The 24,440-nt window shown below is 43.7% G+C and overlaps 1 protein-coding gene and 1 long non-coding RNA gene across 2 annotated transcripts in view; both read left to right on the top strand.

The window, feature by feature from the left end:
• LOC150016050 (uncharacterized) overlaps positions 1–12,552 on the top strand; it is a 38,294-nt gene extending 25,742 nt beyond the window's left edge. The window contains exon 4 of the long non-coding RNA XR_016509768.1: positions 12,538–12,552. This is a non-coding gene — a long non-coding RNA (uncharacterized LOC150016050). The remainder of the gene's footprint in view (positions 1–12,537) is intronic.
• Positions 12,553–13,712: 1,160 nt separating this feature from the next.
• On the top strand, positions 13,713–20,430 carry NGDN (neuroguidin). The gene is made up of 9 exons (XM_090270251.1): positions 13,713–13,818; positions 17,498–17,635; positions 17,875–17,959; positions 18,045–18,097; positions 18,331–18,451; positions 18,545–18,713; positions 19,465–19,621; positions 19,764–19,821; positions 20,268–20,430. The coding sequence occupies exons 2-9, from the start codon at positions 17,537–17,539 to the stop codon at positions 20,285–20,287; spliced, it is 762 nt and encodes a 253-aa protein (XP_090126377.1). The 5' UTR covers positions 13,713–13,818; positions 17,498–17,536; the 3' UTR covers positions 20,288–20,430.
• Positions 20,431–24,440: the final 4,010 nt, after the last annotated feature.

The raw sequence follows: 24,440 nt of genomic DNA, 5'->3' as shown, positions 1-24,440 counted from the left end.
TTATTTTTTTTAGTGGTTAATTACTTTTTAATTATTAAATTATGTTGTAAAGTCTATATCTACAATTTAATCAGGAAGAAATGCTTCAGCAAATTTCTTTTCATCCACCCACTCCAGGTTTCCAAACTCAAAGCTGCCACCCCTCTTTGATTGTCCAGGGCTCAGGCACAGATGCAGGCAGTTGAGATGCACCAAGAATACTTGGGACATGGCTGAGCCATTTCAAAGCCAGTGTCTTCACCATGGGCCAGCCTCCATGGCTGTGGAGCTGGGAAGTCTTTCCTATGTTTAGTAAATCAATTGTGCTTTGTTTTTCTCCTGGTAGGCTTGGGGTCACTGGCCTACTGGTATTACAGTGTTACTATTCTCCACACTCCATTGCAGAATAGAACTCAGCCTCCTTGCCTCTAGACTCTCTGCCTCAGATCTCCAATCTGGAGATAGATTGGAGTGTCTGATGTCCTTAAACATCCCCACTCGTTCCCAACCCTCTGGCACCTGCTCATGGCTCCATCATGATTCTCTTCCTTCTGCTCACTATTATATGAAATGAGCAGTTTTGCTGATTCCTTTATTCAATAAGTATTTACTGAGTGCCTGCTATGTGCCAGGCATTGTTCCAGTCAATAAGAGTCTAATGATGACCAAATAAAGATCCTTTTTCCAGGCAGCTCTAGTTAACTGTTTGCAGAATTGAAATCCAAGCTTGAGCTTATTAGCTAGTGCCTTTGCTCACAGCACATTTCTGGTTAGGGAGTGAGGGGCCAGGGGCCCCACTGGGTGAGGGTGGGTGGGGATCTTGCAGAGTGCACTACAGAGTGATAGCAGACAAGACAAAGGAGGGCAGAGCAAAATGCTATAAATAAAGAGGTACTGGAGGAAAGCTGCTTCACCAAGGTAGACCAAATAAGGCCTGGAGTGGAAGGAAGGTAATCTCTCTCTCTGGGCCCTCCCTCCTGTCCTTTCCCCTCCCCTCTGCAGCATTGTGCCGGCTTTGTCTGGGCTCTGTCACCACCCTGATCAAGTGTCAGGCCCAAACAGGAGCCATTTGCTGTGAACATGTCAGTGGGCATTCAGAGGAAAAGTGACTAAAATTACTACCAGGAATGGGGGAAGGAGAGGCACACTAGGGAAGGTTAGAGGAGACCCCCAGAATGGAAAGAGGCCCCCAAACCCACAGGGATGGTAACAGGAGAGGGGCAGAAAGAGGCAGGGGCTTGGCCCAAGAAGAAGAATGAGGCACCAGCTGTCTGTGCACACAGGAGCAGGGACCCACCCTGGAGTGGGGCTGAGCACTCCTACCCGCCTGCCCCCGGAATCCCTGACCTTGGGGCATCTCCACCCTGGCCTCCACGTGAGCCTGGGATTAGAGTTTGAGCTTTGTGCCTGTCTCAGGTTTCCCTTTACAAACAGCTGCTCCTTCTTGTCATCCCTTTGTCTTCCTGCTGGCTCCAAAATCTTTTGTACCTTTCTCTACCCGGTCCAGAGCCTCTGCTTTCCGACAGACAGCAGACAGCTGGAAAGGTGGGGGCAGGGCCTGGGGCTGTTTGGAGTGTTTAGGAAGGTGAATCTTACCATCAGACAGTGTTTGGATGGGCACAACTTACCCAAAAAAAGGCTTTGTGGACTTGGCCAGTCTGGATCCAAGGCTGGAGGCCTCAGATGGCATGCCTGGTGAGCTTTGGGGTCAGTGACAAAGATTCACTCTGTTTTCCAGATGTGTGGTCAGGTCAGTCACAGAACCTCTCCGAGTCAGTTTCGTCATCTGTAACATGGGCATAGCCACATTTCCCTTCTAGGGCATTAAAGACCACTAGAGCTTGTATAGGTAAAGTGTTCAGCACAGGCCCAGACACACAGTGGGCCCTCACTAAACGGCAGCTTTTATTGTTAGAAACACAAACCTAACTGTAGGTGGGCAGGGCGGTTACACTGCCGTAAGTTCTCTGCCCCACACCTCCCTCAGCCCCACTAAATGGGATGGTCTGGGCCAGGGCCAAGGTGAATAAGAGACTCAGCAATCCTGTGATCTCTTCTGTTCGGATTGTTGCTGACCCTTGGGAATATCATGACCAGGAGGCCAAGTCTTTAGGCTCTCCCAGGCTCAGTCTAAGCCCACAGCCCAGCCCGGAGGTCTGGAGAGGCAGGACTGTCCACGTGCTGGCCACAGACTAGCCCTCATGACAGGCCAGTGTGCTGAGCTGAGGTTCACCCAGAATTGCCCAGGCTAAGTAGTGACATTGGCCAAGCACATCTGACAGGAACAGAGGCTCTAAAGTAGAGGCTGCTTGGCCATTAGGGCCAACCATCAGCTAGATTTGTGCATGTGTCCTGGCTAAAGATCTTAGGGATCCTGAGTGGACTTGCCTGGGGGGACTAGGCTGGCCTTAGGAAGTAGAGTTGGGTAGTGGAGGAGAGAAATATTAAACTGAAGCCCTCAGAGATGGGAGCTACCCCTGGGCTGGAGCCAGACTTAGGATGCAGAGGGGCTAGCAACCTCTGGGTATTGCCAGGGTATTGTGATGTGAAATAATTGGACAAACTGAAAGATAGCATCCTGGAGTCATTTGCTGGAGCTGTGCACACTGCTCTCTCTATGTTGGGCCCCGGCTGGGAACCCAGTACAGGCCCCCACTCCTCCATCAGAGGACCTGCACACAGGCATCCCTGTGGTTGCCGGGCCTGGAGCAGCCAAGGATATGGAGACACCATGGGATTTATTAAGCGTGAATGGTAATTGTTCAGTGAGGAGCCAAGAGGCTGAGTAATCAGCAGCACTTTTCCCAAGGGGAGAAGAAATTCTGTACTTCATTCCTTTCTTCAGAGGCCCCACTTCTGTAAGCAGGCCTCCCTGGGACTGTCACCTGCCTGCCTGCCTCTACCCTCACCATAAAGGCAGGTGTGGGCACACAAGTGCATGTGCTTACACACATACACACATATGTGTGTATGCATACATCTCTGCACAAAGACCTATAACACGCAGTCTCCACTTACCTTACAGAGCATTGGTATTTGATGGACTTGCCAGGAGTGCCTCCCTCCCAGCTTCCAGCCTATCTCGTTCTTCCTTCCACCACCCAGCTGGGTCCTAGTCAGCCACTTAATCAGGTGCCTCGATGACCCTGCTGTATTCCCAGCTCTGTGGGGGCCACAGGAGGATCCCATGGCCTCTAACTCATAGACACTCCCATCAGCTCAAGAAGACACAAGTAACATACTGGAAAACAAGGGAGAATGGTTTAGTGTAGTCCACATCCAGAACAACCCAAAGGCAGAGAAGCTTTTGTTCAGTGTGGGCTGGAACAGTCAAAGGTTTCTAGGCCGGCGCCTGAATTGGGGTTTGAAGGGAGGAGGGTAGGGCTTTAAGAAGCACTGGGAATGGGAATGTGGTCTAGGGGTCAGAATCACAGCATGATCAAAGGCATGGCAGGAAATGGCATGCTGAGGTCACAAGGACCCAGAGGACATATTCCTGGTTGGACTATGGGGGTCTGTAGATTTCAGGTGGGGCCACATTGTAGAAGAGGGGAAAAGGCTGTTCATGCATGGAGAGCCTACCTGTGCCAGGCTCCATGCATATTATTGCCCTTAATGCTCACGTTTGTCTGTCAATTAAATTGGATTTTATGGTTGAACAATGGAGTCCAGAGAGACTAGGATGTTTGTTCAAGATCAAGCAGCAAGTATGGTGCTGGGATTCAAACCCAGGTCTGTCTTGCTCCAAGGTGCTTTCTACCGACACTACCATGTTTCCCAGACCAGCAAAATGAACAACGTTCTAGAGGCAATGAAGAATGACTAAAGCTCTGGACCAGTGGCAATCACTGTGACATTGTGACAGCAGAGTTTGAGGGGCCTCACAGGAGTATTGTTGGGTGCTCTGAGGAGAAGAAGCTGGAGGCAGGGAGACCTGAAAGGAGGACAGAACAGCAGTCAAAGTCAGGAGGAGGATGTGGCTAACCAACGTGATAAGGGCAAAGCTGGAAGGATTTTGAAAAGAATGCCTTGTTGAGAGACTGGACACAAGAAATGAAGAAGGAAGACTCTTAACTTTGTGAAGTTTGGCAAGGACAGGGATAGCAGCAAAGAGAACCAGAACTTAGGCAGACAGGAGGAAGGACCAAGTGTTTAGCTGCAGGGAGTTGGCATTAACAATGTGGCATCTGATGGAAGATGCTTTGCATCCCTGTAGGAAGTTGGAAGTATGGGGCTGGCAGGCGGGCTGCTGAATGAGACCGAGTGCCGAGGGACAGTGGAAGAAGCTGTGAAATGGGAGAGAAGAGGAAAAGCACGAGGAGATACGCATGGTACCAAGATGAAGGAAGGGAGAGAGGCCCTCAGAGAACAGAGAAGGTGACTCAAAGAGAGCCAGGGAACATGAGAAAAGGGCAGTTAGTTTCCTAGAAGCCAGAAGTGTTTCAAGAAGAACAGGTGGCTGTAGTGTCAGATGCCAAAGAAAGACTTGGTGCCAGGGAGACAGAGAAGAGGAACTTGAATGATCTTGGAGCGAGCATCTTCTGTAGAGCCACAGGGCAGAGCCAGGCTGCAATGAGGTGTTAAGAGAAGGATGAATGAACAGGAAGTGGAGGCAGGGGGTGTAGACCGTGCATCTGAGGAGCTTGGCAGCGAAATGAAAGAGATTATTAGACAGCAAGTAGAAGGAAGAGGGCCAAGTAACACTGTTTTGTTTTTAAGACCAGGCAATCCCAAACATATGAAGATGAGGGTGACTGATAAAAGATGCCCTTGTTTTGTTCCCCACTCTCTTTTACATTTTCTAGTTGTTTTCTAATTCCCATCTTTCTTTCTGGAAGCCTGAGAGGTGGTCTGGAAATGAGAGTTGAGATACTCACCACCATAAATTGGGCTTGCAAACGTGAGGCTCAGCCAGCTTTCTCCTCATCTCCAGGTACAAATAGGGAGTTCAGAGCCGAGCTTGGGGAAGCTCTGGCCCTTACCCTTTGGCCCTCACCAACTGGCCTTAGAAAGGTCTCGGCCTCCTGTGTTCCAGGGTAGGAGAACTAATGTAGGGCTGGAGGGCAGGCAGTAGCCCTAGAGCGTCATCTGGAAACACAGTTAGCACCCGTGAGTCAGCTTCTTCTCCTTGCTTATGTCTCACCATTTAAATTTTACCTAAAAAGATGATGTTTCTCATTTGATGGTATAGCTGCCTTTACCTAACCCATAACCTAGCCATGGGATAACTGCTGGTCTCTGAGAGCAGAGCCCTTGCTGATGTTTCAAGCAGATGCAAGGTAGAAGGAAGGCTGACCCTTCACTGCTGTTCCTATGCTGCAGCACCCTATAGCATTCCCGCTTCTGGAAGTGTAAGCCCGGGTTTATGCCAGACTTTAATTCCAGTCCTCTGCTACACATGCTCCAAAGTTATACACAAATATTAGAAACTGTTTTAGAGAGCACACAAAGATGCATACATTATGCAGGTCTTTCCAGCCGTGGGGGAGGGTGGTAAGTGACTTCCCTGGGTCTGATTTGGAAAGGAGGAGCCTCGGGAACTGGCTGCTACTTTCTCTCAAGGGAGCTTTTCAGAAGCAGCAAGTAGCCTGATTGCCAGATCATCTCGGAACCATGGACCAGACTAGGGACCAAGATCTGGCCAGGTTCCTTGATGTCTAAAGGCATCAGAGCTGGGGTCTTAGCTTTCTTACCTGTAGCAAGGAAAGAAGGGCCTTTATCAAAGAGCTTTGGATTTACTAGATAAAAGGAGCCTGACCCATTCTGAGTAGGAATAGTGGAAAGGAAGCAATATGGTGAAGTAGTTGGTTTGTTGGGAGTGGGGGAGAGCCAGGAAAGGGTCCGAGGGGAGCTGGAGAGAGGGGCATGTCAGGAGGTACAGCAGAGTAGTAGGGATAGGGCTGGCAGAATGGAGGCTCAGCTGTGCTGTGAATAGGCCAAAACTGCTGAAAGGGGCAGAGCTGTGTAGCTGTGTGTCTCTGTGTGTCATGGGGCGGGGCGGGGGGGGTAGGGTTGTTAATGACCTTGCCCCAAGGGCAGAGTCTCCATGGCTCTGAGAAGTCAGGTCAGGGGCATGGGTTCCAGCCTGGCCTACCCATGCCTGGGCCCCTTGTCTCTGAGATTACAACCCTGGCTGCCGAAAGCAGCTCCATGGCAGTGATGTTAAACAAAGCAAAAGGCCTTTTTGTGATACTGGGTTCCTAAGAATAGCTCTGGCTGGGCTTGTGGAGGTGTCTACCATGGCCTGCAAGTCAAGTCATGGGTCTTGTTCTCAGAGGTGTCCCTATGCCTGCTATCCCACGGTGATGACTGCCAGTTGTAAGGAGATGGAGGCTGTCAGCTCACCCCGGCCTCTTGTCCAGCTCAGCTTTGAGGGAGGGCATAGCAATGGGGCAGAGGGAGGAATGGACAAGAAACTGGTCAAATGTGTTAGGAAAGGGAGACAAAGGCCAGCAGTCTGAAAAACAAGTCTGGCTCCTGAGGCTGAAGAGAGTGGGGATCCTGGGAGGTGAGAGAGTGGGACAAAGTGGCCAGGAGGGAGAGGGAAGTGGAGAAGGATAAGTGGGAAGGGCTCGTAAGAGGTAGTGGGAGGAAGCAGAGCAAGGCAGACAAGTAGGGAGAAGAGGCGCTGGCGACAGGAACATGGAAAGGAAAAGAATGAGGTCTTAGGATGTCTGGAGAGGAGGGTGGGGAGGGGGACAGGAGGGGGCGGGAAATAGATGCACACTAACAGAGGAGAGCAGATGAAAAGAGAAGAGGAAGAAGTGGTGAAAGACTGTGAGCACCCCCACACAGACATGGGGCAGAGGAGGGAGTGGTGCAGCTCTTGGAAGAGCTTGGAAAAAAAGGCTCTCAAACATGGTTCCTGTGAGATAACAACGCAGTTCAAATCCCTCCCTAATCTCTCCTCCTATTATTAGCCCTGCGTTCTCTCAGAGAAGAGGCCACAGGTCCCTGGGCATTGTCCTTTCCTCCATGCCCTTGGCTAGAATTAGACAGACGTGCCTGTGTGGTCATCTGCTAGCCATTGCCCTTATGGCTTCTGGCAATGTCCCTGGAGAAGACTGTGGAGAGGTGGCCGGAGGGGACAGGAAGGTCACTGCACACCCTCTGTGGAACAGGCAACACCTAGACACCAGAAGGGGTAAAGAGGCAGGTCAGAGGCCTAGAAGAGCTTTCAGATCAATGAACACGTGGCCAACATGATCACAGATACAGAGTGACAACAGTTAACATATGCAAAATAACTGAAAATCTGAGTATTTAAGTATAGGAATACAGAAGTGTTGTCAGTAAAGGCAGAGCAGTAAGGGGAGAGGGCAATTAGGAAGGTTTCTGGGGTAGGTAGGGTGGAGATGGTCCCTGAAAGGGCTGGGTGGGTCTTGCGCAACCTTATTCATGGCCACTGTCAATGCTGTTGGCTTTCTGGAGGAAATAAACGTGATGAGAGAGGCTATGTTTACCTTTCTGGCATAGCCTCTCGGAAGCAAGATTGTCACAGCTCAGACAAAGAGTAGCGCCTCCGGGGTTTTCAGCAGACTGGTATTTGTTGTTATTTACTTGAAACTGCTGTTTCTTTCTTGTCCAATGTGTTCTTCTTATGTTTTCCCCTTGCCCTCCCTCTTGCCTCTGGTTTCTTTAATATTATTATTTTGATATTTAAAATGGTCAAAAGTTATTATGTATATTTTTATCTCAAGCTCTTCCAACTCGGATAAATCTAAATAAAATATGTGATGAATAATGTACCAATGAGGGTGAACAGCTGCTGTTCTCTATTCTTGTGAGGGTTCCAATTGCTCCTGCAGGATCAGGGACATAGATGAGATTCCCTGGATCTTATTCAGGGACAGGGTGGAGGTAGCTCCTCTCTCCCCCTCCCACCTCCCTCCCTCTCATTCTTTCTTTCTCACTGCTTTTTTGTTTTGTCTCTCTTTTCTTCTCTCTCTCAAACCTCTTTCTCCTTGCTCTCTCTCTGCTCCTTTTCTTTCCTCCAAATTATATAAGTAATGCTCACAGAAAGGTGATGTACAGCATAGGGAATAGAGTCAACAATATAATAAATATGTACCATGACAGATGGGTACTAGACTTGTTGTGGTGACCATTTTGTAAGATATATAGACATTGAATCACTGTGTCACACACCTGAAACTAATATAATAATTTATGGCAACTGTAATTAAAAATAAATTTTTAAAAAAGTAATGCTCATTACTTTAAACATTCAAACAGTGTGTCTTCTATAAAGCAAAAGAGGTGGATCTCCTTCCACTATCCACAGTCCCTCTGCAAAGGTAACTATGGTCAATAGTTGGAGTGTATGTATCCAGACTCTTCTATGTATATGTATAAAATATATGTGGGTTTTTTTTTTAAACTAGGATACACAAAAATGAAATGTTTGTAGTTTTTGGAGGCTTCAAGTCATGGATGTTTCCAGGGTTCCCTCCTCCAGTAACTTGTATTTGGATAATTATCAGTCTCCAGAGGCTACGCACTAATCTGCTATCAAAAGTGAACCCAAAAAACGCTTATTGGTGTGTCTCAGTTGGCTGGGCATCATTGAGAAAAGCCAAAGGTTTGATCCCTGGTCAGGGCACATGCCTTGGTTGCGGTCTGGTCCCTAGTCGAGGTGCGTGCAAGAGGCAACCAATAAATGTTTCTCTCAGGCATTGATGCTTCTCCCCCTCTCTTTCTCCCTCCCTTCCACTCTCTTTAGAAATAAGTAAATAATATCTTTTAAAAAATGAATTAAAAAATGAACCAGAGAGGCTGAGGAAGGATCTGTAAGAGGTTGCCAGCAAACATTCCCTTTCTGCCTCTTTTTTGCCCCTGGACATCCTCCTCTTAGAGAATGGAGTCACTTGACAGACACACTCTGCCTGGGGGCAGAAGTGACAGTAAGTACATCGTGGGCTCTTGGATCATGAGAAATTATCCTCAGATAGCAGAGGCAATTATCTGTCTCTGCTGTGGAAAAGAGTTTTTGTTTTTGTTTTTTCACAACAGTAACAGTGATATGATGATGCCTGATCATGTCTTTTGCAAAGCCAATTCTGAATTGTCCCATTTATCATGCTTGGAAATTTATCTGGTCATTTCTGTTTTGGGCTCTGTAACTTATCCTTTAGGTCACATTTGTACCTCTCCTTTGTTGTGGCAGCTCTGAAGTGGCCTTTAGCCAAAAGTCTATCAAAAGTTCTGGCCAAGATCCTAATATAGTTGATGACTCTGATGCAGCCCTTCAGCTGACAGCTGCTGTAGTGTGCATGGCTGGATTCCTGATGCAAAAGCATAAGCCCAAAAGCATCTGAAACACCCTGCTCTTTACCCACCTCCTGCTCTGTGCTGTTTCCCATGGGCTCAGCCCTCTCCACTGCAGACCCCAGACTGAGTCAATACTAGCACCTCTGGTTTCTGCTGCATTTCAGAGACCTATGCCCTGGCCAATCAAAGGGAACAGTCAGGATGGAAAAATAAGGAAAGAAAAATCCAAGGCAGTTGTTACAGATCCTGACAGAGCAAGGTCAGGGAGATAAGGACCTGAAATATGGAACTTGTCATGCAAACAGGGAGTGTGCATGTGGGGACTAAAGTGGGAGAAATGCTTGAAATCAAGAGATGAAGGGTGAGAAAAGGGAGTACAGGGAATGGGGTCTATAGTCCAAAAAAATACTGGTGAGTGCTAGGAGAGCCTAGCCAAGGATCCTAGGGAGGAGAGCAGGAAGTATGGCCTGGCTCCCATTCTTTGCCCCTTTTCTTCTTTCCTATGCCTTCTTTCGTCACATCTGTAGAATCAGTCTTGCCCCTGCATCTGGCCCTATTTCAGGCCCCAGACAAAAGGGATAGAATGAGCTCTTTCCCACACTTGGAGTCTCAGCATCAAGTCACCCTTGCTGCTGTACCCTAGTTCTAGAAACTTAGCTTCTGTCTTCTTTCTAAGACTTGGGCCCCACCCTGTGCCCCAGTCTGGTAACTGAGCCCTGGTCCTGTTTCCTCTGTCTCTAAAAACAAATAAATAAAACATTAAAAAAAAAAAAAAAGATGGTTCTAGTAGCACTTAGTAGTCTTTAACTTCATTTGAAACAATTTTGTTAGATTGTATTATGAGAGCTATCACATCAGCATGCGTTTTTAAAAAAACATAAAATTAGTGCATTTTTTGTGTAGCTATTTTAATATTGAAGACTGAAGAAAAGAGTGACATTTTTGGCATATTATGCTTTATTATTTTAAGCAAGGTAAAAACACAACTGAAACACAAAAAAAGATTTGTTTAGTGTATGGAGAAGTTGCTAGGACTGATTGAACATGTCAAAAGTGGTTTGTGAGCGGGGACCACTGTGGCTAAGTTGGTTGGGCGTCATCCTGCAAACCAAAAGATCGCCAGTTCAATTCTTGATCAGGGCACATGTCTGGGATGCAGTTTTGGTCCCTGGTTGGGTGCATACAAAAAACAGCTAATTGATTTTTCTCCCCCACATTGATGTTTCTCTTCCTCTTCCTCCTTTCCTCTCTCTTGCAAAAAAAAAAAAAAAGTGGTTTGAGAAGTTTCATGCTAGAGATTTCTCGCTGAACAATGCTCGGCGGTCAGTTGGGTAAATTAGGTCTGGCGAGAGTGAGAGGAGAAACGACAGGAGAACAGGCCATGAGTTTATAAAGGATTTATTTGGCCAGCTGCAACAGGTGGGCTGAGACCCTGAGGTGTCAGCAGCAAACAAAAGAAAGGCAGGAGATTTTAAAGGGGATAAGAGGGTAGGGAGTTGAAGGGACTCTGTAGATGTCTTTGGGGGAGTTGGCTCTGAGAACAGAGAAGTTTACTAAAACAGAAAAGTTACTAAATTCTTGAAGTAGGCTAAGACATCTTTGAAGGACAGAAGCTTTGCCAGGAGGCTGAGATATCTTTGAAGGTCACAGGCCTTGCCAGCAGCCTAAGATATCTTAGAAGGACACAGGCAGTTACTAACATCAGCAGTTACTGAGGGGGTAGCAGATTTAATGGGGCTTGCTAAAATTATTTTAGAATTCCTGGAATCCAGGTCTTATGCCTAAGAGGGTAGATGAGTTGAAGTTGATAGCAATCAAATTGAGACATTAATTGAGAACAATCAACGCTATACCGCACAGGAGATAGCCGACATATTCAAAATATCCAAATCAATAAAGTTATTGGTGAAAATGAAAAACATGTCTTTTATTTTATGAAAAAACCATATGAACTTTTTGGCCAACCCAATATGTGCAAATGTTATGAATGATTGCCCGTTTATGATCTTGTCTTCTTTGCCAACACTTGTTCATTGGTCTTAGAAGAGTTTTACCAAGATTTACTGTATTGTTAACTCCGAGATTTTCTTGTAATGAAATGGTTGACAAGTATTTAATAATCAAAAACAAAAAAAGGTGGTGTAATTTGTTTTGCCATTGATATAACGGACACAAACTAAATTTCAAGTTCCAAGGAAAGGAAAAGCTTATCTGTGACCTAACTAGAGAACTTATGTTGAAATGGAAACTTTTCCTAATACAAATCCTGATAAATGGTACAAAAACTGTTGGTTAATTGAATGTTACAGCACCCTGAGCTTGCGTGCTGGGCCTGAAGCAGCAAATGTTAGAAGCAGAGGCATGGGGATTGGATACCCCTTGCCTTCTTCCAAGTCCAGCAAAAGATTTAGAAACAAGGATTTCCTCACCCTGGCTGCTGATATGTGGAGGTTAGTCCTTCCTTAATTTCAAAAGGCAGCTCCAACTCAGAAGAGCTGATTTCTGGTCCTAGATCCACTCTGTGGTTGCAAGATAAATTCAAGACCATCATTTGCCCTTGCACTGCTATTTCCTTAGGCAGACGAGGGGAAAAATTAATATGCACCCAACTTACTTTACCTGAGAGGAGCAGGAGTGAACTGATATACTGGAGAGTACTGAGAAAATCTGAAGTAGTGCATAATGAAATGTGCACAGGCTGGTTTGAACCAAGTTCTGCTGCTAACCTCTATGACCAGAGGGAAGTCACGTAAATCTGAATCGGCTTCCAAAGAGTGCGGAGTGTTGGGACGGCACCTGGGGGCCTTTCTAGATGTCCCTCGGTGCACACGACGAGGGCGACTGTCTCGGTTGTCCGTGTCTAAACCCTAGGTTTCTTTGGCCCGATTCTCTTATTTACACATTAAAAAAGCTCAATGACCTACTAATTTCTCCGTGGTCACACAGAAGTACAGTCACAAAATCCATCCAAGGGTCTTGGGGTCTGTGAGCAACCTGGCACGGCCTGCGGTGGAGCAGCAGCCGGCGACAGCACCTGCACAAACTGGCCATCTCCTAAAGTTACGCTACAGCCCGCCGCCTAGAGGCCGGTTCAGGCCCCGCAAGGGAAGCATCGTGAAAAGACTCTGAATATGCGGCATCAGGGAGCCAATACACTCTCAGTTACCTCCGTTAATTTCTTTTTTCCATTGGGCCTCTGTAAGTGTCAATCAATCACTTGCCCAGTTTTTATTGGTTTAGATTCAATCATTCTACTCAATTTACTAATCACATGCTTCTTTCCCGCAGCATCTTTACATCATTTAGGTCTCTGCCTAAATCTGACGGATTTAACCAGTTCTTCTATTCCATTGGTTGGACCCGGTCCCTCTTCTTGTACATCCTGTTCGAGGCGGAAATGAGAGGTCCCTTATTCCTATTGGCTTAGATTTGCAAGCTGTGCTTGTCCATCAGTCTCTCGACCAGGAAGTACGGCTCCGGAAAAGGCGGGTTTTGTGAAGATGGCGGCCCCGGCGAGTGCGGTATGTTGTCTTTCTCGGGGTGTTATCGCGGACGTGTCCTTTACCCTAAGTGGCTCAGGCAAATTATTGGCGTGAACCTCCCTGGCACAGCGAGGGGGAAAAGCAGCAGTGGGGAGACGGGGCTGGAGTTACCACTCCTCTCCAGTAACCTTTGAGGGGGTGACCCTCTAGGAGGCAAGGATGCTTGTGAACCGGAGTGGGAAGGCCGGAAGTCTGGGTATCTGAAAGAAAGTGGGGACTTTTCCATTTCGTAATTCTGAGGAAGACATGGCTTTTCTTTACTCTCCCTCCTGTAGGAGGTGCCGGAGTCGGACCTGTCAGGTGCCGTGGCACTTCTGAAAAACCTCCAGGAGCAGGTGAGCGATGTCACCCCTTAGGAATAGATGAATCACAATTTGACGTTGTGTGTTACACCTCCAAACTTTGGTGATTTGAGGGCATATATTTGAATGCTACCACATACCATAAGAACAAAATGATTTGATGAAGACCTTTTCAGGTTACAATGAAAAGTAATTGATTTCTGCAGCCAAATGAATGCAGAAAACTCAAATTATCTGAATCAATTTTCTTTATTCTTATAGCCAAGGAAACCGATGCTGGGGAAGGTGATGTGATTTGCACTTTGCATGCCCAGCTAATATACGTTTATATAGTTCTAGGCATTGCAAATTCAACCAGTACAGATAAAGTTACAGGCCCCTCATCACGACTGTCCCTGTCCCCATTGCCTTCCCATGGATATGTAAGGTGGTTTTTTTTAGCTTTAAGAAGAGATGAAAGTCCTTTTCCACCTTTTGAAGAAGTATCGGAAACCATCTCTCCTATTATTTCCCAGAACTGAAAAGAAGATAGTACTGTATGTTGGACAGTGTTTAAAATCATTTTCAGGTGGTATTGTTTAGCATTTGCCCTTTACAGCTCACAGAGATCACTAATGTATTCTAGTCAGCTGTTTTATTTGGACTAATTTCAGGCAGTGGCTGTAACTGCACACATTCAAGCTCTGACCAAAAAAGTTCAAGCTAGAGCCTATTCTACAGAGAAGGTAAGACATGCATGAAGAATAAGCATCCCCTGACTTGATGTTCTCAACATTTCTTCCCTGATTGGTATATTGTCTGTCTGTCCTAAGTATTTAAGCTTTAAAAGTGAAAAATATCCAGTTTCTGTGCTGAGGTCTAGTGAGTAAGATGATCAAAATAGTAAGCATAAACAGTAGCCGTGTCACAGAGTCATGAAGAGTACCGTACAAGCCAAGAAGAGAGATTAAATAGTTGACAGAGAAGCAGAGGAAGTCAGGGAAGTCTTCTCAGAAGAGGTAACAGGATTGTAAGCAATAAATAAAAGTCAGAGGTTCAGAAAGAAACAGGTGTGAGAAGACACAAAGGCCTGAAAGCATGGTGATATTCTGGGAAAGGAGGTGAGTCCTTTAGTGTGGTTGCATGTATATTGTGTGTGTGTGTGTGTGTGTGTGCGTGTGTGTATTAGGGGTAGGAAATAAGACTGGAAAAGTAGTGACTGAAAAGTCTTGTCAACTGAGGAGTTAACTGTTGTATTTTATCTAATGCAAGAAGCTGTTAATTGAGGATATATCACTTACTTTATATATATAGTACTAAGAAAAAAATGCTGCCTGTTAATCTGTGACATAATGCTAAGATACTGTTGATTAAAAGATGCATCCTGACTTCAGAGTTGTCAAAATATGACAACAATGTGCATCGTAAAGTTGAAATACAGTAGTTTATAAATTAAGGTCTTATAGAACCTTCTCAGGGTTCATTGAGTATGATCAGTATAGACAGAGGGTTTTGGATCCCTCCTACTTGCTTGAACTAGAAAATCTGGTGTTATCTATTTTATATATTGAGCTTTTGTCCTAAGATGTTATTTAAGCAAAACATTCCATAGGTCAACAAAAGTATGAAAATCATGACATTGGGATAATAAGAATTATTGAAGGATTTTTAATCATGGGGTTTATGCTTTAGAAAGCAGTTTTGTGCTTTAGAAATATAGCTAATACCCTTTTTAATATACTCTCTTTGCCTTTTCTTTATTGTCATTAAATTTTGTTCTTGTCTTATTTTATATTTTCTGGTTATTTTTTATTCTTGGCTTTTTCTTCCATCTTTGTGTTTCTCTCATGGGCTTATAATCCAGTTTGCAGTTGTTAGTGCCTAATCATGTCAGAAGAGCCTACTTCTCAAATTCTTGGCTGTCTTTATTCTAGGTACCATGCTTTGCTCCATTATAATGCCTTTTTGAGATAGGCTGCCAGCATGTATCTTACATCACTATATATTTGTTTAATCAATGAACAGATATTCACTAGCTTATCACCAAAGACTTTTACTAGATGTTTTATAGGTTACAAAGTGCTTTCATGTTATCTTATTTGAGCCTCAGAATTACCCTTTGACACTGGGAGGAAATACTATTCATATTGCAGATGAGGAGACTGCTGTTAGAAGGTTAAATAACTTACCCAATATTTGACTACTAAATACCTAATTCAAACTTGACTTGTCTGTCTTTAAATCCTTTGCTTAACCTCCTGTACTACATCAGTGCTGATATGAAGAGCTTTTATTGGTTTAAAGATATCTAGGGCTTAGGTATAAGAGTTTGATACCTAAGGTGTCAGACTGAGGATGAATCCTAGCTCCACTCCTGTTACTGTGTGATCTTGGGCAGAGTATTTAACCTGTCTGACATAGGTCTTCCCAGGGCTGTGGACTTTCTCAGTTTTATTTTGTGTAACAGTTACTCCTTAAAAAAAACAAAACAAAACACAAAAAACCCACATATTACTTTCTTTTATCTAAACGTTTTATGAACTTACATAATTTTCTGCCTGTAAATATAATAAGCTTTTAATTTTAGCAAGCTTATTTTTTTTTTTAATTTTAGAAAGTTTGGAGGATATGTAAAAACACAAAGAAGAAAATTAAAAACCAATATAATCACTCTTTTGAGATAATCACTAGGGTACATTTCTTTTTTGAAATTTCTTTGATTATAAAAGTAATACATGTTTGATGGAAAAACAGTTTCAAAATACAAGTACTCCATTTGTTTCTTTTTTTCATTTTGCTCTCCAGGGGTAGCAGTTGTTAATTGTGTGTTATTTTCCAGGCATATTTCCATACATATAAAATGTGTGTATATCATACTCCCCACTTTTAGTTGAAACCATATTAAGTTAGTATGAAATTAAGTTAGTATGGCAGGCATTATGTCATTATGTATAAATAATTGTTTTTCCCTATATCACATAATTCCATTGGATGGGGATAAAAATCATTAATTGTTTTGATTAAATTAGCTTAGAATTCAGCAGTGTATTGCGACATTGTAAAAATTTTTATAAGAATTTATTTGAGCCAAACTGATGACATAAGTCATGAAATAAGATCTCAAATGCTCCCAGGAATAACAGTTTTGCAGTTTCTTTTATACGTTTGAAATTAAGGAGGGGATGTAAGGAAGATTGGAGAAAGTAAGGCAGGGATTGGACTATAAGATAGTTAAGATTATGTGCTATCTTGAGGGTTAGCTCCCCACTTCTGGCATCTCAAAGACATGTTAACCTCGATGCCCAAGAACAATGGGCCAGGCTGCCTTAAACCCTTTCACCTAAAGTTATAGGCCTAGGTTGTGACCACCCATCATGACTTGCCGAGTTAGGAATTTATGATCAGGCCACCCTGTGAGGTTACTTTTTTCATAGAACCTTTTCTTTTTCTCCATGATTCTCCCTTTTGGTCCTAAATCAATCTGAAAGATGCACCGATGACCAGCTTTTTGGTTGGGTAGTGTGGTCTCACAGCACTGGGAAGACTCATTCCTAGGAAGTCTTAGTATGGCCGTCTTGTTGACCACTGGGGATGGGGCAAAACTGTAATCATCGGACCTGAGTTGAGAGGCAGAATTTTTCACCAAAAAAGGAAAGGCAAGTAAATGGAAGGCAGTGTGGTCTTATGGCCTTTATTGTGGGGGGGAAAAAAACACTCTGGATCATTTCTATCCTATGAAGTAGCATGATCCGAGTTTTACCTTCTCATCTTTCTGTATTTGGCATTTAATATAACATTTACATGAGCCATCAAAAGAGTATTAACAGATATCTCATACTCAGTAATCATAAACAGTTGGACTATATGGAAAAACCTGAATAACAAGTGTAACTATTATTATGACTAATATCATTAGTGGACAGGTAAAAACAATCAAAATGGATTCTGAATTCAATATCAGTCTGTAGATATGTAGGCCTTATCATGTCTTGGGATAGCTATCTACCTTTGGTGTCAATGGCTCTTCATGCTCAAGGAGTCTTTGACATCCACAGACAGAGAGAGATGTCCATTCATGGTTAAGCACCTGATAAGATCCTTTCTAACGAGGTTGGAGTGTGGCTTTTATTAGATGTCCTTTCCAATAAACATTTCCACGTGGCAGTCAGTGATCTTTAAAATAAAGTCTTTGTCTTCTGGGAGCTCGCCAAATTCACCTGATGCAAAGCAAGGAGTCAGTGGGGCACAATGGGCCTTTGCTTGTACCTAACACCAGATCTGGGTCCATGGATGGTCCTGGGTGGGCTTTTCAGATTCCTGCCAGCTACCAGGTAAATGTTGACACCAAACCATTTCCTAGCTTAGGCTCTCCTGATTCTCTGGCTAAAACTGGGTTTGCATCTTTTACTGTTTTATTCAACTCAGGGTCTCAGCCTCTTGGAAGTGAAAGACCAGCTGCTGCTCATGTACCTTATGGATTTGAGCCATCTCATCCTGGACAAAGCTTCAGGAGGGTCTCTTCAAGGACATGCTGCAGTTTTGAGACTGGTGGAGATTCGTACGGTATGAAGCATTTGGTATCTTAAAGTACTAGGTTTCCAAATCCTGAACTCCAGGACCAGCACACAATAGATACCATTGAAATGGATGTTATGTTTAAGTGAGGAAATGAAATGAAAAATAGTATTTTTCTCTTCATTTTTTCTAGTTTGTGCATATTTTAGGTGCTTTATCTGGCAACTTAATATAGGTATGTGCTTAACTTGGGAAAAGGAATATGATCCTTTTTAACAATGTTACAGGTTTTGGAAAAACTTCGTCCCTTGGACCAAAAACTGAAGTATCAAATTGACAAACTGGTCAAGACTGCAGTGACAGGCAGCCTCAGTAAGTGGGGGAAGCTGTAAGGTTGTGTTGGGTCTATCATAAAGTCCCAAATCTTATAAAATATGTTGGTTTTTTAATGTTTCAGGTGAGAATGACCCACTCCGTTTTAAGCCTCATCCCAGCAATATGATAAGCAAGGTAAGGGGTTGCATTATCCTGATTTTCCTGAGTAATCTAAGCCTGAATGAGCCTCATGGTGATCCTGGTTCTCCTGGGATTCTCTTATTACTGTTGATGCCCAGCCTGAGAGTGTTGAGTATCAGATTCCCCCTTCTCCCTTTTGTTTACCCACCTCCCAGTTTATGCCAGCTTTGGATTTTCTTGTCCAACTAACACTTTCCAAGTGTGTGGACATTATATTCTTTTTGTAGTTGAGCTCTGAGGATGAGGAAGATGAAGTGGAGAAAGGTCAGTCTGGGGCTTCAGGGAAGAAATCTGCAAACGGAGCAGTTAAGAAATATGTTCCGCCACGCTTGGTTCCAGTACATTATGGTATGAACTGTGGCTACAACCTCCTTCGTGTGACTTGTGTTTCTCTTCTTTTTTTCTCTATTCTGGGATAACCCTTGCTAATTTTTATCACAGATGAAACAGAGGCTGAGCGGGAGAAGAAGCGCCTAGAACGAGCCAAGAGGCGAGCGTTGAGCAGCTCTGTCATTCGTGAGCTTAAGGAGCAGTACTCAGATGCTCCAGAGGAAATCCGTGATGCCCGGCATCCTCATGTTACTCGCCAGAGTCAGGAGGATCAGCACAGGTCTGGGTTCTTGGGATTAGGCATTGTTTTCTAGGCAATAAAGACCTGTCTTTGTGCATTGGATGAATATGATTAAGTCTGGTACCAAGAGAAACCATATTATATAGGAAATGGAGTAGAAAATTTGGGAGAACAGTTTCTAAGAATTAGGGATTTGAAGTACAGAAGAACTAGGGAAAAATCCCCTCCACTCCCCCAACTGTTTAGGGTGAGAAAATGCTGTATGAAGAGGAATATAGGCAGTTCCACCTAGTAGGGCTTTAACATTCTGTATTTCACTATCATAGCTCTCTCACTTTTGTGCAGAAGGCAATAAAAGCAGGTTTTTTTATAATGGTGTTTAGAGCTCTAGATAAGTTCAGGGAAGAGGAGTAGAAAAGTGATTGTAACTTGAATACAAACTCATTGACTTTTCACAGTGGATAGGTTTGAGTGAAAGGGCCCATGTACTAATCCTGTTTCTGGATCTGAAATAAGAATTTTCTGATATAATAGTTTAAGTATTTCTATGGTTGGGCTGTGAGTTCATCTCTAGGGAGGAGAGAAGTTCTAGCACGAAGGACATTTCCTTGGGGAAGCTCAATATTGAGTGTTTGATATATCCTTAACTAGATACTATAGTGTTCTGCTATGAAATTTCTTGAGAACTGTGTGAATAAGGGGTGGGTGAATGTCTGGGCCCAGGTTCTGGGCTTCAGCTCTGTGTCTTATGAACTGAGCATACTGGAAACAGTGTCTGTTTCTCTGGCAGGATTAACTATGAGGAGAGCATGATGGTGCGTTTAAGTGTCAGTAAGCGAGAGAAAGGACGGCAGAAACGAGCAAGTGTCATGAGCTCACAGCTTCATTCTCTCACGCACTTCAGTGACATCAGTGCTTTGACGGGAGGAACACCTCACCTTGATGAGGTGAGGTTGTGATACAGTGGTGGGAGGTGACCTCCATGCTTTTAGCCAGAAGTACAAGGGGCTTCTTCCCATGGGAACTTGGGAAGGGATACTAACACCTGCAAGCTCACTGCTATTGCTTCACTTCTCCATCTGTCTCCAGGATCAGAATCCTATTAAGAAGCGGAAGAAGATACCTAAGAAAGGTCGGAAGAAAAAAGGTCAGTGAATGGCTAGGACTTAGGTGATCAAGCGCAGGGTGGAGAGTATGAATTGGGATGTCAGCTTGGATTTGCCATCCTGGGTCTTACCAACCACTGTAATATCTCTTCCATGCTGGGCAGTAATCTCTTTAGAGGTGGGCTTTTATTTTTCTTCTTTCCCAAGCTGAAAATCAACATCATTCACAAAACAGATTTTTGGACTCTTTCTCTAAGGTCCCACAACTCCTATTCAGGCTCCCTTAAATGGAACTATGAGTGTCACTTGAAGAAACCATTATTCAATTTCAGTTTCTTCCTACTTCTAGTCTTTTGTCCTGGGAGGATATAGAGTAGAGCATAGGGGACCCACCCCTATTGAGCCCATCTTTCTAGATGTCTTTTTGTTCTGCCCTTCAGCTTTCCCAACTGTCCTTTGCCTCATTCTTGGTTTCCCTTCCTTTCAGGTTTTCGGAGGCGGCGGTGATTATGGGTGTACATATTTATATATTTTTTTTGTCATCCTGGGATACTTCTAGTTTCACTGTATGTAGGTTTTTTCCCTTGGAATTTATTAATTGTTTGCACATATGGAAAGACATTTATTAATAAAATTGATTTTACTTTGAATTGAAGCCCCTTTTGCACATGTATGACTCAATTGCTTTGTGTGGAGTATTTTAGATAAGGTGATAAAAGGGAAAGATGAGATTTTGGGGGGAATGGGAGAAGTTTGGCTTTATATAGTTTTTTTTTATAGCAGAAACTAGAAATTGGTTATTTAACCAAAAGAAATGAGAGATTAGAGTAGCATAATCAACTCTTCCAACTCACATTGCCCCAAGTTCCTATAGGATTTGTTATAGTACAGATAATCTGAAATACATGGATTTTAAGTTTTATAATGCATCTTGCTGGCCACCAGGTGGCATTAGTGGTTCGGAAAACTGCGTGGTGCGTGACTAATCAAAAGCAAGCTAGAATCTTCATCAGTGAGTTAACTCTTGTTACCATTTCTCTGAATGTTTTGTTTTTTTTTAATTTCTAAGATAGCATGAACACAGAACTGAGCTTAGCTATTGAAAGTTAGAGTTTATCTGGAGAGAATAGTAGAGTGAATGAAAAGACTATAGAGGGTGAAGAATCAGTCTAGTCTTGTGTTTCTTAGCCTCTTTGACCCTCTTTCAACTAAGGCCTCTGTTTACCAGTCAGTAAAGGCCAGCCGTTTTATAAAGAGCTTGCAAAAGAGCGCCAGCAAGCAGGCAGAAAGCAAGTTCCTACCTTAAAGATAAAAAGAATGAAAATCTCACAGAAATATCTGCCGAAGTCAGGAGACTGGTGGGAGTTACATATCTGAGATCTTCTGTGCTTTTCATAGAATGACGTGTAAGTGAGAGATCCCTCAGGCCTTGGCTAATACAAAAAATGGAAAGAGGACTAGGAAGAGAGAAGCTGAGGAATCTGTAGAGTTAATTCATTGGAGTTTAAGGGCTTGGGGTCTCACAAACACCTAATTTCCTGGGTAGTGTCCTGAAGAGGGATATAATTTAGGTCATTACTTCACTAAAACCTTGTTGGTTCTGATTCCTATGAATTTGGATTTCTACTGGTCTGCTTGATTGGGGCAGGGTCTGTTTTCAGTCAGTGGCATCCTGATAGAAAGTAGTTAGAAGATAGTCTAGTAATGTTTTCAGTTAACTCTGTGATCTTAGCCAAATCACTTAACATCTCTGGTCTTAATCTTCCTCAGCTGAAAAATAAATGTGTAAGACAATTTATGAGATTTCCTCCAAACCAAAGAGCTTAGAGCTGTTTCTCATGAATGACACCAAGATGCTTACTTCTGGGTCCTCTCTTAGTCCCTGGCAGCTCTGAGAGAGCCTGACATGCCCCGGGCCCTCATACTGCCATGTCCTGGAGTGAATCTAAGCAAAGAAGCACAAGAACAGATTTAGAGATTCTTTTCCCTTTCTGGCTGAACTAACTGAACAAGGGGTTCAGGTAAAAACTGCTTTAGGACTACTACATTTGCTTAGGACTATTGCATTTGCTTCTAATTTATTACAATATTTGGATTATAGGAATTGCCAAGGGAAAGGAGGTCACTTTTATATATTTTTTAAAGCTCTTACTTTGTGTTAAATACTGAGCTGAGTGCTTGACACTTAATCCTTACAAAATTTATGTCATCTCTATATTATTAATGAGGAAACTGAAACATGTAGGTTATTTTCCCAAGCTTACAACCAGTGCTTGTGGAACACAGAGAGTGGAGGACCTCAAGGGTCCTGAGATTAATGAAAGTTTTCAGAGTTTTTGTTTTTTTTTTCATTAAAAAATATAATATTGTTGGGTAGTTTATAATCTCAGGCTCTCCCTTCCTTGTGCTCATTTCTATTCCGGGACTTGCCTTCAAGAAAACCACAAGTTCCAGGCACTGTTTGGCTTCTTGGTATAGCACTGAACTAAACAGACAAAAATCCCTCCCTCCCTTTGTGGGTATTATATTAATTCAGTTCAGTCTTTCAATCTCAGGACACTTATCCCTGCCCTCATGGATGACGGGCATTATTTGAAAGAGAGTTCCAACAAAAAGTTGAATAATTTCTGAGAATATTTGCCCCAGAGTCATCAAACTGTTTAGAGTACATTCTTGCCCAAGTACTACATGGATTTTCAATGTGTAAAACAGGCATATGGGAGGTTACTATCGTTAAAATGGGAATGAAGGGTCCTGGAGCTTCATGTTCTCATGGCCCTCTTTCCCCAAGATATCTGAGGAGCTCCAAGGAAGCTTTAGAACTCCACAGAATGTAGTTTGAAAGCCAAGTAGTAGAGCAAGAGAACTGAGGCTTAGGATTTGAGTTTCTCTATAGCCATTGTTTTTCTTTCTCATTCCTACTTATAAATTCAGTTCTCTGATCATTCAGACCACATGAATGTCACACTTTTTCAGTGCAGTGCAGACAACAGATCGTTCATTTCTAATGCTCGCTAAGTAATGTCTATCATTAGTGCATATAAGCACCTGTTCATTTTATCATGTGATGATAAAGAGTCTTGGCTTTGTTCTGGCAAGTAATTTAGCATCTCTGCCTTAGTGTTTTCATCTGAGGGGGTAGGGAAGAGGGTTTGACCAAGACCTGCTTTTGTCTCTAAAGCTTTTGTTATGACTATGAAGGCTTGGAGAAATGTCTATCAGGAGTTCATACAGTCTTCATGGATGCCTTATTAGAAAAATATGTTTTGTCTTGTAAAGAAAGCATGACCGGATTATATCCCTTTTCAGCACCATGGAGAGTTCAGGCTCATTCCCTGTTTTGGGTTCGTTGGATGGAAGGTACACAGCTAAATCGACCGGTAGAGCTGTGTGTGTAGACCTACCCATTTGCAGAGCTCAGTTTATCTGTCCAGTCTCCAGATTTGATTGTCAGCAGTAGTCCTGAGTGTCCCCATCCTCTCTGGTATCTATTATGTGTATAAACCTCAGATTTACGGTTAGACTTATCCAAGGATTTGGCCAACCTAACAGAGGCAAATGAGTGAAATCCTGCTTTCTGCTCTGTTGGTAACATCACTCTTATTGTGATGCACATGGTTTTTAACAGTCATTGAGAAAAACTGTCTCCTTCTCTTCTTTGCTTACAGACCCTTAGAAGACTTAAAGTTGCTTTTTCATTCCTTGGACTCAGCCTCTTTTTCTGCCTCTGCATGGAGAAAGGCATCATTGCGCTGGCTCTCTGCCCAGTCTTGCTTTTGTATTTCTTTGATCTCATTGTTCAGAGGGTCTCAGAGAAACCCCAAGAGCCATGCCTTTGCATGTTTAAGCTATTGATGCTTTTGAAATAACACTGTCGCTGTGTAAGAAGTGTATTAAAGCTCTATCTTGAACAAATTTGGGTCAATAGGTGGCAGTAGTCACCTAGTCCCAAGGCCCTGACACCCCCTGAACACAAGCACATTTGATAGCCATTATATTTAAGGTTGTGAGAAAGAAGGTCACACTGAAATAAAAATGGGGGGGGGGGATGCAATCCTTTTTGTTGGAATCCAGGAAATGGTGAAATGTACTGGTTACTTCTGTGAGGGTATTGGAGTGGGAGATTGCCGTCAGCTGTGAAGGGCATGGTAGGAAAGCCGGGGGTGGGGGGCGTTGCTCAGGATTAGGGGATTGGTGTGTGGGTATTAGGGCTTCTGAGAGTTAGAGTAAGACTGTTAAATGAGCACCAGTGCTGAAAGAATTGAGTCTAAGGTTGCGGGGAGTAGAGAGAGGGAGAGAAGTGGAGGAGAGAGAGGCAGAGCTGTGTGAAGGAATCGTGAAAGGGGTGGGCTGTGATGGGGAGGACTGTGGGGGAGGGGGAGGCTGCTGCAATACTGAGCCTGTTTAGTGGGGGAGGGGAGGGGAGCGGGGAGATACTCGTCTGTGCTGCAGCTGCATTGACTCCCCTCCCCCACACTTCCCAAGGAGCCAGAGCAATGCTGGCAAATTTGTCCTCATGTATTTATTATTATTAAAAATGTGAAGGATCCTTCCTCCCTGGAAGCACAACAAATACCACTGATCACATTTCTCTCTCCCCTCCCTCTGCAGAGCATTTTGCATTCTCTCATTCTTTTCACCCTACCCCTCCCACCCCCAG

This window comes from Furipterus horrens, unplaced genomic scaffold (assembly GCF_987537825.1).
Source record: "Furipterus horrens unplaced genomic scaffold, mFurHor1.1.pri manual_scaffold_3, whole genome shotgun sequence".
NCBI lineage: Eukaryota > Metazoa > Chordata > Mammalia > Chiroptera > Furipteridae > Furipterus > Furipterus horrens.
This window is presented reverse-complemented; position numbering and strand designations above follow the sequence as displayed.